The 16,663-nt window shown below is 46.0% G+C and overlaps 1 protein-coding gene across 5 annotated transcripts in view; it reads left to right on the top strand.

The window, feature by feature from the left end:
- Nucleotides 1–16,663, top strand: part of LOC138510518 (zinc finger protein 211-like) — a 158,808-nt gene that overhangs the window by 130,022 nt on the left and 12,123 nt on the right. For 4 of the 5 annotated variants that reach the window (XM_069626230.1, XM_069626228.1, XM_069626229.1 and 1 more), the window contains one exon: nucleotides 1,972–2,082. In XM_069626230.1, coding sequence (XP_069482331.1) covers nucleotides 1,972–2,082 — 111 coding nt within the window. The remainder of the gene's footprint in view (nucleotides 1–1,971; nucleotides 2,083–16,663) is intronic. The other variant, XM_069626227.1, reaches the window with a different exon arrangement.

The following is a 16,663-nucleotide window of genomic DNA, read 5'->3' as shown; positions in this document are numbered from 1 at the left end:
ACAAAACACTATTGCCTAGACACTCATTCTAGGTCTGATTCTCAGGTGGGACAAGCAGTACTAAGAAATATTTTCTCTACTGTTCCTTCTCACAACCCACCTCCAACTCCGGGTGCTGCTCGCTAGTCTATGCACAGCATGTGATTCTAAGCAGATTAACAAGCATCAGAAGACATGCATTACTCACCGTAATAGCATTTCTGATGATTGTATCTGCTTAGATTCACAGGCGCCCTCCCTACCTCTCCGCTCGGGGTGGAAGGAACATAGACGTCTTACTACTTTCTCTCTTTATGTACTCACTCACTATAGCCTTGGGCTCCCTCATGGCAGAAAAAATACAATCGGAGGGACCTCGGCGGCTGAGGGATTTTGGGTACACTACACGTCACGATAGGGATAGTGTTACGGACACACCTATGCCGACGTCCCCTTTTGGTCCCCGAAAGACAAGATGCAATACTCTGCGGTTACCACTGGATGTCGGACCATATGCACAGCATGTGAATCTAAGCAGATACAATCATCAGAAATGCTATTACGGTGAGTAATGCATGTCATATTAACGAGGACCAGTGACAAACAGGCTCCCTGGGGGACACCTCAATAGATGGGGGCAGGGGAAGATGAAGACCCCCCAAAAAAATGCAGGACATGCGGCGCAACAGAAATGACTTGACCCAGGCTAATGTATCCTTCGCACAATTTCCAAGGTCTTCCAGGGTTAGGAGCGGGTGTTCATGATCCAGCTGGTCGAATGCCGCCGATAGGTCGAGAAAGACCAGTAGTCCTTTCCAGCTTTTTAAAGTTACGACTGGTGACTCTCTTCGGTATGTTGCTGATTTTTGGGAGGGGGTCCTGCAACTGGATCTGAAACTCGATGGTATACTGGTCGGACTAAATGCACGAGAGGTACTATCGATTTGCACTGATAGGTTTCTTGCCACTACCCAATCCAGCACCTTATTTTTGGCTGTAGTGGGGTCATTGTTACAGACTTGGGAGGTTGCTGTTATTCAGTGTTGTTTTTAGGTCAATAGCTTCTTTATCCGCTTTATTGCCCCACCAGCGGTTAAAGTCCCCTAAGAAGAAGGTTGGCCATTGCAGGGAATGGTCAATTTAATGCTGAAAAGTAATCTCCTTTTACATCTGCCCATTTCTAAGAATTTTCTTTTTTCAGTTAAACGAATGTTGATATGGACATCTGAACTTAGCAGTTTGATGCCTCAGATCTTTTTATAAACACTATGCACATGTTCACACACCCATCTACATAATTGCCTTCAAATGGACAATTTGAGCAAAGGATTGCACATTATAAACCTAAACGACACTGGATTTGCATGCAATGTTCTCTTTTCAACAGCACCTGTATCCACCTCTTATGTTTACTATTTGCCCAGTTACTCAGCATTGGACACATTAACTTTATTTAAAGTTCTAGTAAACACACAAACATCTAAACATTCTCTCAACTGGGGTTAATAGATAAAAGCCATTTCATTCGACATTGATCTCTCATTCACCTGCATAATTAAACTGCCGCATTCATTTCAAATTACCATAATGTGCTAAAAGCCTTTAACCCCTCGATACTGGTTATTCCCCTGCTACATTCTATAAGGTGTAATTCTGCAACACATTTCCTTTCATCTAAATTGGGGCTCAAGCCCTAGAGTGACAAGCAAACAGCATTCAAAGTAATTACAAATCTGGTAATATCTAATATAGGTTTCACAGTGACTGCACTCCTTTGCATAGATCATATCTGCACCTAGTGGCATTCCAGGTGTTTTGGACTACAGCTCAAATAAGCCATAGCCAACATAGTCACTGGTGAGGGATCATGGAAGTTGTAGTCCAAATCACGAGGAGAGTTGCAGATTGCAGATCCCAGATATACATCCATCGAACTTTACGAAGGATTTAAGATGACAATTATAATAATGCACATTTCTCTTTTGTTCACAGCAGCCTTTCAATCTATATCTCCAGTGACTTTACTCCTAGATATTAAAGGTGAGGAGGAAAGCTTCTGCCATCACCAGGATCAAACGACTGACCTTATTGATCCCGCTTCAAGTAAGTAGAAGAGTTTGAGAGCATTGCATTCCCTAAAAGGACAGTGCGCGGGGTAACTGAACATTCTTATTTCATCTGCTGTTATTACATTTAAGGAGGTCAGGCAAGTTTGCTTCATTTCAAAGTAGGATGACATTTCTTTCTAATGAGGTGAGATATGTGCTGTGACCCAGTATGATTTCTAGATCCACCCATACAGACATATAGAGGTGCTGTGAGAATGAGGACGGGTGCAGCGCTGGTCAAATATGGTTTGTAGCTACATTATTTAAATCACATAAAAAAGGAAGTGAGATACTGCATTAAAGGATTTTACCCATACCCTAAATGGAAATCGGATAATTCAAAGAACCAATTTTCCCTATGTATAGCACTCATTTGGAGAACCTGTTGCTTCAAACCAAACCACATGACATATGTGTAAAGTGTTTTCATTGTATTATTGCAAAGGCTAACACATATTTCGCTCTGCAAGCTTCTTCGGGACCAAAATACAATTCATTAAGCATAGTTGCCACTTATGTCACTGTGTGGTTGATAACATACATGTCTTGTTGTATGATACAGAATTATGAAGTTTAAGATTCCTAATTAGTCATGTATTATTTTTCTTTACAGTTCACGACATATCGTATTAATCCACTTCTATTTAGAGCTGATAACGAGAGAATGTAATGCTTGTAAGCAGGGATGCTCAGCGAGGCGTTCATTGCCATTAGTTCTCCTAGTGTGTTTCTTGGGAGCACTCTATTCTCCTTATCTCCTCTAGTAACAATTGAGCAGAAAGGCAAAGTACAAGATAGAAGTGGCACCATTGTTTATCCATGAGGGCTATCCATGTGATCCCAACACAGAGTGCACTCTGATACTGTTTTGAATCAGTCTGTCAATCTACACCTGCATAAAAGGTAACAGGGCGTTCCACACCAGCAAAAGTGTTTTGCATTCCGCTCCTTGGGATAACGTTTCCTGAACTCGCACTAAAGTTCACCTCCATTTCTCACAGTAGGCTTCTATCTTGGGTCCTCCTTATTCCCAAGCACTACAAACAGCAGGCCCCCTAATCTTTTAGCACTATTTACCTCTGGCTCCTCAGTGACCACCTGCTCAACCAGCTCTGCTATTCCTGTCTGGCCTAGTTCTTGAATTTACCATCCTTACCTTCCTCCTACTGCTTGCTTTCCTTTCTTTCCCTCCTCTTCCTACTCTCTTGCATGCCTCTTCTCCTTTGAGTCTTGCCTTCTCTCCCTCTCTGACTCGCTTTGGTTTTGCCCCCTCCTCTCCAGCATCACTGTTTTTTCTCCTCCTTCCACTTGGTATTATTATTATTCTTCTCTCACCCCTTCTCATTCCTCTCTCTATATGTACCCCGCCTCTCTCTGCAGTTGTTTCTCCTCCATCGTGTCTGGTTTAGATATTGCCATCACAGGAAAGCCTTTGTTTTAAGCTGTACATTCCTGAAATGTTCTCTCATCCTTAACTATAACAAATTACATTTAAGAAACACGTGTCATTTCCACCACAAACTTATTACCTCCCCTTCATCCCACGTATCTTTGTCCTTCTATATTTGTTAATCTGCTGGCTAACCCCCACCCCCTTCTTATCTCCAACCCAGCCCTCCTGCTTACTATCCACAGACTAAGGGCTGGCAATGTCACAATATGCTATCTCTCTGACAAGATTCAGGCACCATAGGACCACCACAGTGGTGATGGGCACAGCATAAATATTTCAATAACATCTCTCTGTAAATGTTTCTTCTCCTCTCATTCTTCTCTTTCTATAGATGTTCCTTCAGCTCACTCTTAGCTCTCCCTATGGATATTTCTCCTCTACCTGGAACATTCACAGCAGTGCCTCTTATTGATAGGGATATGTATGAATAACAGTTCTCAAGTTTTTTCTGTTATGCTGCGGAGCAATTTCGTGGTGCAGCACACTCAGGGATTCCAAGGATGGTCTGCCATCTTGGAGTCAGGCAGGCCTTTCTCTGTGATCCCTTTACCCTAGGATGTAACAGCTAACGTGTGCCACTGCTCGTTTCCTCCTGCTGTGTGACTCTTTGCGCTGACAAATTTACTCAATGTTGCCAGGCCTTTCTTATCCAGAGACAACTGCCTAACAATAGCCCCTGCGGTAGCAGGCTCGACTACTGCAATGTCCTCTTCGCTGGTACCTTCTCCAGCAAAGTAAAAAAAACTCCAAACCATTCAGAATAACGCCTTACATGCGGCACTCAATATCCCATGGTCTGAACACATTTCGGCTGCTAGAAGAGCTGTCCACTGGTTACCAATGAAGGAAAGAATTCTGTTCAAGACGCTATGCATCACCCACAAGTGCATCTCTAACTCTGCGCCACCCTACCTAGCACAGTACATCGTCAAAGCCCAAGGGCTTGCGCGCGCTCTTCAAATTAATAAATAAATACATAGACAAGCTGATCGCATAATTTCTCAAGCCTGTGTAGGCCTGGCCTGCAGTGAGTTAAGCAAACCAAGCCTGTGCACCTGCCACTGGCTGACACTTTGTAAGTGTCATGGGTCATCTGCAGCTTTCGGAGTACTCAAACTGTAATGTGATGAATTTGTAGTTTTTTTCACTAATTCAGTGTGGGCTTGAGAAGGGAGGGGCAGTTGACTGTGTCTTACTCACCTTGACTAAAGGCTGCAAAGCATTTCCCTCCCTAGCCTCTCACCTGTGTTTAGCCCTCTCCATCCTCCATGTCCTAATAAGGGAATATCTGTAAACCATATTATTGTACCCTCCCATTGTACTGCCTTATCGTGCAGTGTTCCTTTGCTTCAAAGCTAGGTTTTTGCTAAGTGGAACTCAGCTCTTACATAGATGCATAGGTGCATAAGCAGAGGTCCTAAAACACACAGTGCCAGACTGTGCTTCAACCCTAGAATTAAGAGGTGACTAGACCAGGTTTCAGCTAGGCTGCACTCCACAACTGGTTTATGAATAGGAAATGCAAAGATTTTGCTCTTGGGTTCTAATCTAGGCCTCCGAACACCAGGCAAGGGCTCTTTGATGCAGGGTTTTCTTGCTATGCGGAAACACAACACAAGAGCATTTGCAATAGTCATAGTATACGCTGCTTTACAACCAGAACTGGTCTCTCAACAAGTAAGAACGAACTCTGAAAGACAGTCACAGCGCATGTGTCATTAACAGGTAAGCCTGTGATGCCTCATAAATAAATACGCAATGTCTTGTTACATGATACCCACTGAAGCCACCAATCTGGGACAGGAATATCTGTGACTGTTGTGAATTTTTTTGCGATAAGAGCAAATTGAATTAACATACATCGCCATAGCGTATTTTTGTAAGCACAATTGACATGTCCATGCCAATTGATTATTTAGTGTATCAAATTCCTTCTGCTTTAAGGACATCACATAATCTGATCTAATCAGCATTATGAAAACCATCAAGCCATCTAATTGCTAAGGAGACATATGCCCAGCCACACTCATCAAAGACTGCACCAGCCATCTTGCCTCCTTCCTCACAGCCTTTGTTAACGCCTCATATGCCACAAGCAAAGTCCCCTCTTGCCTGAAGGAAGCCTGGGTCCGCCCTTTCATGAAGAAACCTTCCCTTGACCCTTGCATACCCAACAACTACCAACCTATTACCATGGTCCCCTTCCGTCTCAGAATTTTGGACAAGGCTGCTTACATAAAGGTACAACAACTCATTGAGGAAAACAAACTTCTCGGACTACGCCAATCAGGTTTCCGCCCAGGTCACGAGACTGAGTCAGCATTACTTGACCTAAAAAAACAAATGGACGACGCAAGAGACAAAGGGAAACCCGCTCTCCTCCTCCTCCTCCTCCTCCTAGATCTATCGGCGGCCTTCGACCTTGTCAACCACCAAGTTCTATGCCACCACCTCTCCAGTACTACCAACCTCTCTCCCAATGCCACAGCATGGATCGCCTCCTTCCTACAAGGGAGGACCATGCAAGTCTTCTCAGACCTTGCCTCAGCCTCACCCACTATTATCCTATGCGGTGTTCCGCAAGGCTCTTGCATCTCGCCCACCCTCTACAACATTTTCACTCGACCCTTGTTCCTCATCCTCGACTCCCTGAGTATCTCTTACACTAACTACGCTGACGATACCCAGACCCCCCTCACCCTAACAGGAGACTATGATATCGACTCAAAAACTCTTAACAACATCTACAACACAATTCAAGCATGGATGGCAACCAACGGCCTATGCGTCAACTCAGACAAAACTTAACTTCTCATACTGGGCTCCAAAGAGACGCTCAAGAAGCTTGACTCAAGATTCACTCACTTTACAATTGACAGCATAAAAATCCCAGTGGCCAACACAGTAAAGACACTAGGTCTCTATCTAGACTCAAATTTAACAATGACCAGACAAGTGAACGCCATCGCCTCAACAGCAGCCTATCATGCCAAACTGCTCACAGCAGCCAGACCCTTTCTATCAAAGGACAATTGATTCACAATTGCCAGAGCTATAACAGGGTCAAGACTTGACTACTGTAATGCTCTGTTCTTGGGCACTTCTTCCAAGAACGTATCTAAACTTCAAACAATACAAAACAACGCTCTCAGAGCAGCCACTGGAATACCCAAAAAAGAGCACATCACTGAGGCGAGTAAACGGACACACTGGCTCGCAGTAAGAGAAAGAGTTGTATTCAAAGCACTTGCCATTGCCCACAAATGCATCCACCTCACTGCCCCACCTTATCTCTCCGATAGATCTTCCAGGCCTACCAGAACCCCATACACAAACATGCTCACGACCCCCAGACTCAAGAGAGCCAGAGCAGGTGGCGCTAGCTTCCCATACCTAGCTGCACTACATTGGAATTCCCTACCACCACCCCTGCGAGCAGAAGTCTCTCACCTAGCATTTCGTAAAGCAATGAAAACCATGCTCTTCAACTAAACCTAGCCTGCACCCCACAATCACTGGATGGCATCAACATGCCCTAAACATAAACTTGTTTATGAATGACTGTGTAACAAATACTGTATGTAACCCTGTAACCTTATGTATGTAACCTTGCGTAACTAAGTTTGCCACAAGTAACAGTGCCACAATGCCTTTGGGCTGTATGTGGGCTATACAAATGTAAAAATAAATGGTATCACAATTACATTTATTGCTGCCTTAGGGGCTATGAAAGTGCACTCACTTATTTCAGCTACGCTGTCATGAGGACTGTGACTTTCGTTCTGCAGCATACAAGAGATGTGTGACAAAATCCAAGACTTAAGGCTAGAGAATGGAACCGGTGACGATTCTGGGGGTACGGACTGTGACAAAATGACTACTGCTCTGCAGGAGTACAGGGTTGAGTAGGTGCTAAGCCTTCTACTCAGCCCCACACTACTACTAAACCGGTGTCCAGTCAAAGGATCGAATGGTCAAAGGATCGACGCAATAGGGCTGAAAACAAAAGGATTTAATTTTTTTGGGGGGTTTTCGTTTAGGGAAAAAAAGTGTTTTTTACCACAAAAACAGGGGTTGAGGGGACCCCTGCCTACCCCTCCAAAAAAGAAATGTAAAAAAAAAAATGTTTTTTCAATCCTTTTGTTTTCGGTCCTTTTGCGTCGATCCTTTGACCATTCAATACTTTGTAGTCGATCCTTTGACCTATAATCATACTAAACCAACAGTGATCTCCATCATAAAGGTGCACCTGCTTCACATATTCTGGTAGCACAGACCAAGGGTGCTATACTCTTCAGGGGGGGTGTAAGCTGATACAGTTGCAGCACAAACAATAGTATGGTGGTAGCCAAATAAAAGAATGTTCAACAAGCTACTATTAAAAAAGAATAGGAACTTTAATAGAAAGTTACAATTCACAGAACTAATTAATAACACCCAGGACCCACCCTGGTAAAGGAAATGCAGAGAATGGAGACTTTCACCTCTGGGTGAAGACAGGGGTGTCTGCAAATGATTTAAGCAGCAAATGTCAATGGTGAAGGATATGTCTTTTAAAAGGCTGCGAAGGAGGCTTAAAAGTCACCAAGATCCTTTTAAGTTGGTCCTGGGGGAAAGAGCTTCTTCAAATACTTTTGGTTTCTTTTCTTTGGGGCTCAACAGCATTGCGCCAGGCTTCCAGGGGCTTTCTGAGGAATTGATTTGTGGTCTGGCTGGTGAACAGGGTGACTGGGTGCAACACGTGATGCAGTCCAAGCTGCAATGGCATGTGGCTCAAAGAAGGTTGTGACAAGCATACAATGTCCGGGTCGGTGTAGCTTATAAGTGGAAACCAGGGCCCAAGGCTGTCCCTTGTCTACTGGCTACCTGGGAGGTCCAGTCCCCGGGGTTTCCATGGGAAATGTGAATAGTTTCTGCTGCCCTTCCCAACCAGGACGCTTTCTATCACCTACACTGGCTGGGTCTGCCTACAGTGCCTCTTTCGAAGTTGGCAATTTCAGCACAGCCCTCGGCTCCTTGGTACTCATCTAATCTCAGGCTTCTTAAACAAGCCTGTCGTAGGGCAGAGCGTAAATGGCGCACTGGCTATACCCTGCAAGCAAGAATATAAAGCAGACCTTGCTGACTTTCATATGCCCGTTAAAGGGGCAAAATCCCAATATCTTGCGGACTGCATTGTTAAAGCAACATGCTCTTCTTGTGAGCTTTTTAGAGTTGTTAAGGAACTTACCACCCACCCCCCCCCCCGTGTCCCTCCTTTTGTTGATCCATCCCGTTCTCAGGTGACCTGTGATTTGATCAGTAATTATTTGACTGATAAAATCTACATGAATCGCAATCTAATTGAGTCAACGGGAGCTGCCATTGCAGCTTGCACCTTCATAGCAGAGGCTGGGACTGTTTATCATAATTGGGAAGTTTTCCAGTTTGAACCGGTTACAGATGAGACTGTTAGCTTGGCATTAGGTAAACTTAAACCTTCATCTCCTTTAAATCCCATTCCCTTACACCTTCTTCATTCTCTACCATTTAATTCTATTTCTCTTTTCACTGAAGTCCTTCATTACTCCTCTGCTAATGGCATGATACCGACCCATTGAAGCAGGCATTGGTCACTCCTCTTTTGAAAAAACCTCATCTCACTCCATCAGACGCAGCCAACTATCAACCAATTTCACTTCTTCCGCTGTTGATGAAACTAATGGAAATCATCGTCATCTCCCAACTTTCACGATATTTGGAGTCTAACTCTCTTCTACACCCTTTTCAAGCCTGTTTTAGGGCCCAGGTACAGAGTTGGTGATGATATCCATTTTAGATGATATGGCTCTGCTTCAGGGTCGCCTAGAGGTTGGAGTGTTAATTCTCCTTGACCTCTCTCCAGTTTTTGACACGATTAGCGATCATATCCTTCTGGGGCACCTCGAATCGGTTGGTATTGCTGGTTCTCCTCTTTCTTGGTTTTCCTCCTTTTTGGCAAACAGGTCACAAACAGTCTTTATTTAAGTTTTATTCAGAGCTAGTCTCTATCACTTGGGGTGTTCCCCAGGGTTCTTCTCTGTCCCCTCTTCTCTTTAATGGAAACTCTGAAACTTAATGGAGAGAAGACTGAGATTTTGGTTGTTGGCTCACCAGATTCAAATCAATTCTGGAATACTGACCCATGCCTAGGCCTTAGCAGTTTGGTCAAAGGTCTGGGTGTAAAATTGTTACCTACTGGGTCTAGAGAAGCACAGGTTCCTTTAGAATTCAACTGTGTTTATTTGTTAACTCGAGCTTTTAAATAAGATTCTCCCTTTTTATTCCTTTACATTTGCGTTCTTTAGTAGTCACAGCCTCAGCCGCCTTCAGGTTCTTAAAAGAAATGCTGCTCGCCTAGTAATGCATCTAGGTTTGCGCATACCCTTCCCTTGCTTCGTCAATTGCATTGGCTCCCGATTAAAAGTTTAAGTGATTTTAAGCTCCTATGTAGAGTGCCTCATGCTGTTCATCAAACTGGGCCACCCTTTCTTCGACTGAAACTTGCTCAGTATTTGTTGTCTAGAACCTTTTGCCCATGTTCCCAGATCCTGTGTCAAATTCCAAGGTTCCGTAAAGACCAAGCTGGGGGTTGTGCCTTCTCAGTCCTCGCCCCAAAGCTGTGGATTTCTCTCCCCTTCCATTTACGGGAGATATCTGGCCTATGTTTCTGTAAGGCTTTAAAGACTTTCCTGGTTTAAGTAGTGTTTGCTGGGATGGGTTCTTTTGCAGTCATATCTCTAGTGCCCATATGCCTTTGGGCCGTGGATCATGCTTTATAAATCTGGATACAATACAATACGCAGCAGTTTCACCCTAATTGTGCTCTTGGAATGGGTAGGAAGAAGATATTTCCTCTTTTTGGAGCCTCTGTCTTCACCTCTATGGCAGAGGACCTTGGAGTAGACTTTATCCCCAACAGAGTTCCAGCGGAATGCATCTTATAAAGGCAAAAAACTATAGCAGATTGGTCTAAAGCAAGTTTGTTGTCAGGGGTCCAATCCAGACTGCTGTAACAGGTATACTTTGCCTTCTGACTCCCCAGACTTCTTTGTCTGCAGGAAGTGGGGAGGGGGTCAGGATTTAGAGAGCCTACGTATAATCCAATATGGTGGAAGCACTCTCCTGGCCTAACACTCTCCTCTGGCTACCACAATTCAACCTCCTTCCCATGTCTGCCTACTTCAAAAGGACTCCAGTGTTCAGCACCCAGGTGTAAGAGTGGCTTTTTTATGTTAGGACTGCATTAGAAGCGCTTGGTCACAGGGGACCGCCCAGGGATGTTTCCTGTACCCTAGGAAGGATAGATTGGCCTTCCTCTGGGCAATCAAAACAGCATCTTCCCCCACATGGCTATTATGGAGACATCCAGGACAGACCACTATTACACATCTGTTCATGGCTGAAGCACTGCTCACCCATCTGGCACTTATATAATATCCAAATGCTGTATCTGTATAATTGTGTAATCTTAATAGCCATCTTTGCTTATCTTTGCAGTTAAAGGTGCCACCAGGCTGAGTAGTGTACACAATTATTATGTTGTTCCAGCAGCTGCAAGCAATATACATGTGACCTTTTAAACCTGCCCTGCTGCCACTGCGGGGCAGTCCCTGAGGACATCCGGAGACGTGAGTGCACTATGATTTTGGCATGGAGCAATAGGAGATGTTCTTATTAGCAGACCTCATTTTCAAAATGACCTGCATCATTTTATTCCTAAAAGACTAAAAAGCTTGGCTATTTAACCAGTGCAGATGGCATTCCGTTACAGGGACTGATGCAGGTCGCTGGAAGAGGCACATAGTGGATCCGCAAGGATCCCAAGTCCATTCCTAGCCGTGTTTGTTTTCACAGCCATCTTCTGCCTCAAATTTATGTTCAGCCTAGGAGTCAACTGCCTGGTGGTTCGCGACACAATATTTAGGTGTGAAAAAGTTCCTGGAACTGCTGCCGCAATGTATGCAAACCCGGTTGTTCAGAGAGAAAGAGAGAGGCGTATTTTTGAAAAACACTGGTGCCTATCCCACAGTCTGCTGACCTTGCATGCACCTTCATTTCCTGTTAAATTAGAAACTTCACACTGTACCTCAGTATAGGCCTCCTGGGAGACCGGCCCTCAACCTACCCTAGCATCAGCTGGCCTGTAAGTGAACCCAAGATGGCAGCCGTATCCACTATGTCAGCTAGTGAAGCTGCGAGGCAGGCTGCTAAGTGACTCTTCAAGAAGATTCAAAGAGCCAGGGGGAGGAGAGGACCGACTCTCGCTCTACGCGGATGACCTCCTCATATATCTTAGCAACCCGTGCACCTCATACCCGACTGTCTCCCTTATCCTTAAGGAGTATCAAAACTTTGCAGGTCTAAAGGTGAATGAGGCCAAAACCATTTACCTCCCGATCCAAGGCGGTGCGTCCGCGATCCCTGAAGCCTGCCCATACCATGTCTGTATCAGGGAAATAAATATCTGGGCATGCGGCTTGACCCGACACTAGAAGGGTTCCTCCAACTCAACTTTCAGCTGATAATAGAACGGTTTAATAGGGATGTCTCCCATTGGCAATCACTCCCCCTATCGCTAATAGGTAGAGCCGCACTATTCAAAATGATGACCCTCCCCAGACTCATGTATTTTCTTCAAAACGCCCCACTCGTCATCCCCCAGGAAACTTTCACGCTTATTGACAAGAGCATTTGCACACTGCTATGGGGAGGGAAACAGCCCAGAATTTCCCTTAACACGCTCCAAAGATCGGTATGGGAGGGGGGCATCGGTCTACCCTGCATTTGTACGTACTACCTTGCGACACAGATCAGGGTGGTAAACAACTGGATACACGCAGACTCCACACTGTCATATATCCTTATTGAATTAGAGTCCATGTCCCCAATAACCCCACTGCAGATCCTGTATGCCACCAACAACCAACTCCCGACGTTACCCAAAATAACGCATCATATCCGCCATGCTTGGCGGGATGCACACAAACTGGTCGGCTGGAAAGGGAAACCAACACTATCCCAACCCATATGGCAGAACGCGCACCGTCCGGAGATAGTGAAAATGGGCTCTTTTGAACACTGGGGAGCAAAAGGGATAAATACACTAGCACATGTGATCCAGGGGGGTTACCTCCTAGACTTCGAGACCATGCAAGAGTAATTCGGCTTAGCACCTATGAACCGGTTTCGGCACGCGCAGCTGGCCCACGCCATCCGCGCTCAGTTCCCTGAGACAACAAACATACCCCCCTGCTCCTATCGAGACCAACGTCCTTCCGCAGCATATTCCCTCCAAGGTCATCTCTGGCCTCTATCAGGTCCTCAACTCCTTCGGGGCCCCACAACTTGATGGGCTCAAAGAAAGGTGGGAAAGAGACTTGGGTGAGCTGGAACCTGAAGACTGGATAGAGGCATTGATGTCCCCTAGAGAAATTGGGATAGAAACCAAGCTCAGACTAATACAACTGAGAATCCTTCATCGCTCTTATTATTCGCGCACTGCCATGGCCAGATGGGGGGGGATCTGAGGGTGAGACATGTATTCGATGCAAAACTGAACCGGCCACCTTCTACCATATGATCTGGGACTGTCGAGTACTACAGTTCTTTTGGGGGGACTGTATCAATACGATCTCTACTGTCCTGGCAACGCCAATTCATAGAGATCCCAAAATGGCACTCCTGGGCATCAGGGGAGAAGTAGACTTGACAAAGTATGGGAAAATGTTCTTGGCAGGGGCGCTGTGGGCGTGTAAGAGACTTATCACGGCTAACTGGGGCTCTGCAGACCCACTGTGGCTGAACCGCTGGAGCAATGAACTAGACAGATGCGCAGCTTCAGAATGCGGATCTATGACACGCGGGGTTGCCCCCGTAAATTTGAAAGGATATGGGGTAAATGGCTCAATGCTCAATGAAGTCCACCTCCTTCCATCTCTCCTTCCCCCCTTCCGTCCCCCCCTTTCTTCTTTTCCTTCCCCCCTCCCTTGACTTGTGGACGTAAGCTATAACCTGGACTCCCAACATTTATTCGTCTCGCATCCGTCTCAGGGCCTCAGGCCCTGCAGTGCCCATGCCGCTGTTGATATTGCCTGGTTTCTTTTTCTGATGTATGTCTATGCTTAACATCTGTTTTTCGTTGCGTTGTTTAAATTCAATAAACGGAGTTATAAAAAAAAAAGAAGATTCAAAGAGGATCTCACTGGTGGGGGGAATTCTCTCCCTCATATAATCACTTTCCTGGAGCAGATTAGTCTATTCCAAGCCTCCTGTAAAGGGGAAATCCTAGCCGCTGTAACAAGGGCTATTCCTTGTGATGCCATCTCCCAGAGTGCCTTGCTTGCAGGCAGTTAGGGGGGGGCCTCAGGAAGGAAGTGGGGCCCAGGCATATTGAAAGGAACTGAACCCATCTCCATTGTGTAGATCCTCTCCCAGCTACACGGTACTTCCTCGTCCTCCCTGTCTGCCTCAGATAAAAAAAAATCAAGGACTCATCACCCTAGTGTGACTTAATCATTATTATGCAGCAATCGCTTGGAAAACCCAGCTCCTACCCTACCCTTAGGCAAGATGTGTCTTGTTCTTGCGGAGAAGGTGTCCACGCTTCACAGCAGAGGACAAAGGACATTCTGGACATTCCCACCATTTGTTGTTGATGAAACCAGGAAAGAGAATGCAAGCAATCTAGAAGTCACCTCCCAAGAGATCTACACTCATCCATATAAGAGCTGTTAGACTGAGGGAGTCGTTATGGCAGGCAGAGAGAGGACCACCCAATTTGAGAGATGAGTCAGAAACGAGCCTCATCAGATGCATTAGAGCTGTAACCCATCTCATGTGCCAGAGCCTATCAGCAATTCTCATCCGAGCTACCTAAGGAAACATGCCTGAGTTCCTTTGCACTGGAGAGTGGCTGTAATGTGGTGTCATGATGCCTACCTCCAAGGAGCCAGGTCCGACCCAGCAACCCCAGAGGCAGGCATCATTTCCCCCAGGGATGTGCCAGCGGGCCCAAGCTGAGGCCCTTTGGACACAGTCCTGGCGCCTTAGGCGCCAGGCTCATGTTGGACCCCTGTCCTGGCGCCTTAGGCGCCAGGCTCATAAAGCTAGACATGTTTTCAAGTGTTTTAAGGTGCACTTACCTGATGCAGACCATGCTGCTACATCCAGGCCCTCTTGAGGCCTGAATGGAACTACTTTACCTGTGGACCTACTTTCCCCTGGGTGTGGTCGGGGAAGGATACATACCTGATCGGTGGAAGGATACATACCTGGAACTTCTTCCAAAGCTATTTAAACCATGCCCGATCAGCAACTCACGCTTCGCGTTGTTCTGCTCCTCGCAGCTGGATGCGCACCGTGTCAGCTCCTGCATCTGAACTTCAGCCACGCCTGTCAGCATCCTGGGTCACCTGCTAAGAGAGAATTGGAGAGAAAGAAGACCTTGCCTGCTAAAGCTGCATCACGGAGACTTCACACCGACGATCCTGAAAGGGAAGACATCATTTTAAAAGCATTTCGCTTCGATCACTGCAGCGCTGCATTTCACTCACCTTTCCTGGGCACCTCCATCTTCAGCAGCGATCATCCGGATCCGCAGCCACTTCCCAGAGCCTAGAGAGAAAAAGACAAGAACACAAGGTGAGAGAAGGAAGGGAATAGGAAAAGCTCAGTTTCCTTCTAAGACTTACCTGTTGGGTCATTCCCATTTCTTTTCGGGTCCTGCCGCTTCCTGGCATTCCAGACCCCGGCCCCTATGGGGAAAAAAGACAAAGACATTGAATGAGCGAATGCAAAGACATTACCCGAACGCTCATCCAGAACTTACCTGTCATTTACTGGAACTGCACGTTTCACTTCGGGTAGGCGCCATATAAGCGATTAGCGCTTGCTGCAATAAGACAATGAACATTATTATAAGGCTTGAACTTTTGAACTTGCTACAGAACTCTTACAGCACCTTACCTGAATAGTCAAGCTTATTTGAACTCCCATCAAACCTCAATCCAGTGAAGTAACTGGGTTTCAACGCGCCCCTGCATCAGAAGCAGGATGGAGAACTCATCCTTCCAGACCCTAAGGTGAGACTTCACGGGGAATCGAGGAAGAGTATCGTGGAGGGCTGGAAGGGAGTGGGAGGCCTGAGCATTATTCCGTCAGTAGGTAATACTCCCTTATCACGCACAGGGGAATATTCCTGCGAGCCAGTGAGTCCATCTTCAGAGTCCTGCGCTTCACCATAGAAGAAGCATCAGCACTCGAAGCCAGACCTGCGCCTCCGTGGGAATCAGGTGAGCGTGACATGTGGGGCCAGAACAAGACAATTGGCAGAAGGCTGTTAGGAGAACAAGCTCATTTAGATTCAGCTGGAGGGGTGAACAGGAGGAGCAGGAGAAGGGGCTGGACAAAAGCAGGAGACCAGAGACCGGAGGAGATCCCGTGGAGCCTGTGGAAAGCAGGATACAGTAGGTTGTAGGAAAGACCCAGAAAAAAAGGGAAGGTGGGGAGAAAAAGGCCCAGAAGGTTGGGAGGAGAGTAACCCAGAGAACTGGGTGGAAAAAGACACAACAGACTGGGAGAAGAAAGACCCAGAGAGCTCAGAGGAGGGAAACCCAGAGGGCTCAGAAATGTTTTCATACCACAAGAGTTGGGCAAGAAAATCGAAGGAGATGGAGGAAAGCGATTAGGAGTTGGTAGAGGAGTAGAGCAACATCTGAAAGGAGAAGGAGGTGATGGAGATAAGCAGAGGTGAAATATGCTGGAACATTGGGAAGATGAAGGAGGAGGTGGTAGAAAGAATGAAGAGGAGAAGGGGACAAAGAAGTGTGGAAAAAGAGTGGAATTATCTTAAGGAGAAGGTAGTGGTCCTTAAGACACACCCAGAAGGGGAGAGAGAAGTTCAGAATTAAGGGAAGAAGGTCAAGTGCAGGGCCCTGTAGGAACACGACTGGAGGCAAGAGAGACTGCAGTACTTCGCTGGAAAACCAAGACTCTAATGTCAAGGGAGGTGCTAAGGAACCTAGTGAGTAACCAGTGAAGAATGTAGTTCAGATCCCTGTCTACTTCCTGCTCCAGGCCTTGGTTAGCTACCTATGACACCACC

Source organism: Ambystoma mexicanum, chromosome 6p (assembly GCF_040938575.1).
Source record: "Ambystoma mexicanum isolate Mex_15411 chromosome 6p, UKY_AmexF1_1, whole genome shotgun sequence".
In the NCBI taxonomy this organism is placed as follows: domain Eukaryota; kingdom Metazoa; phylum Chordata; class Amphibia; order Caudata; family Ambystomatidae; genus Ambystoma; species Ambystoma mexicanum.
Note: the sequence above shows the minus strand (reverse complement) of the source record. Positions and strands in the feature narration are given on the sequence as shown.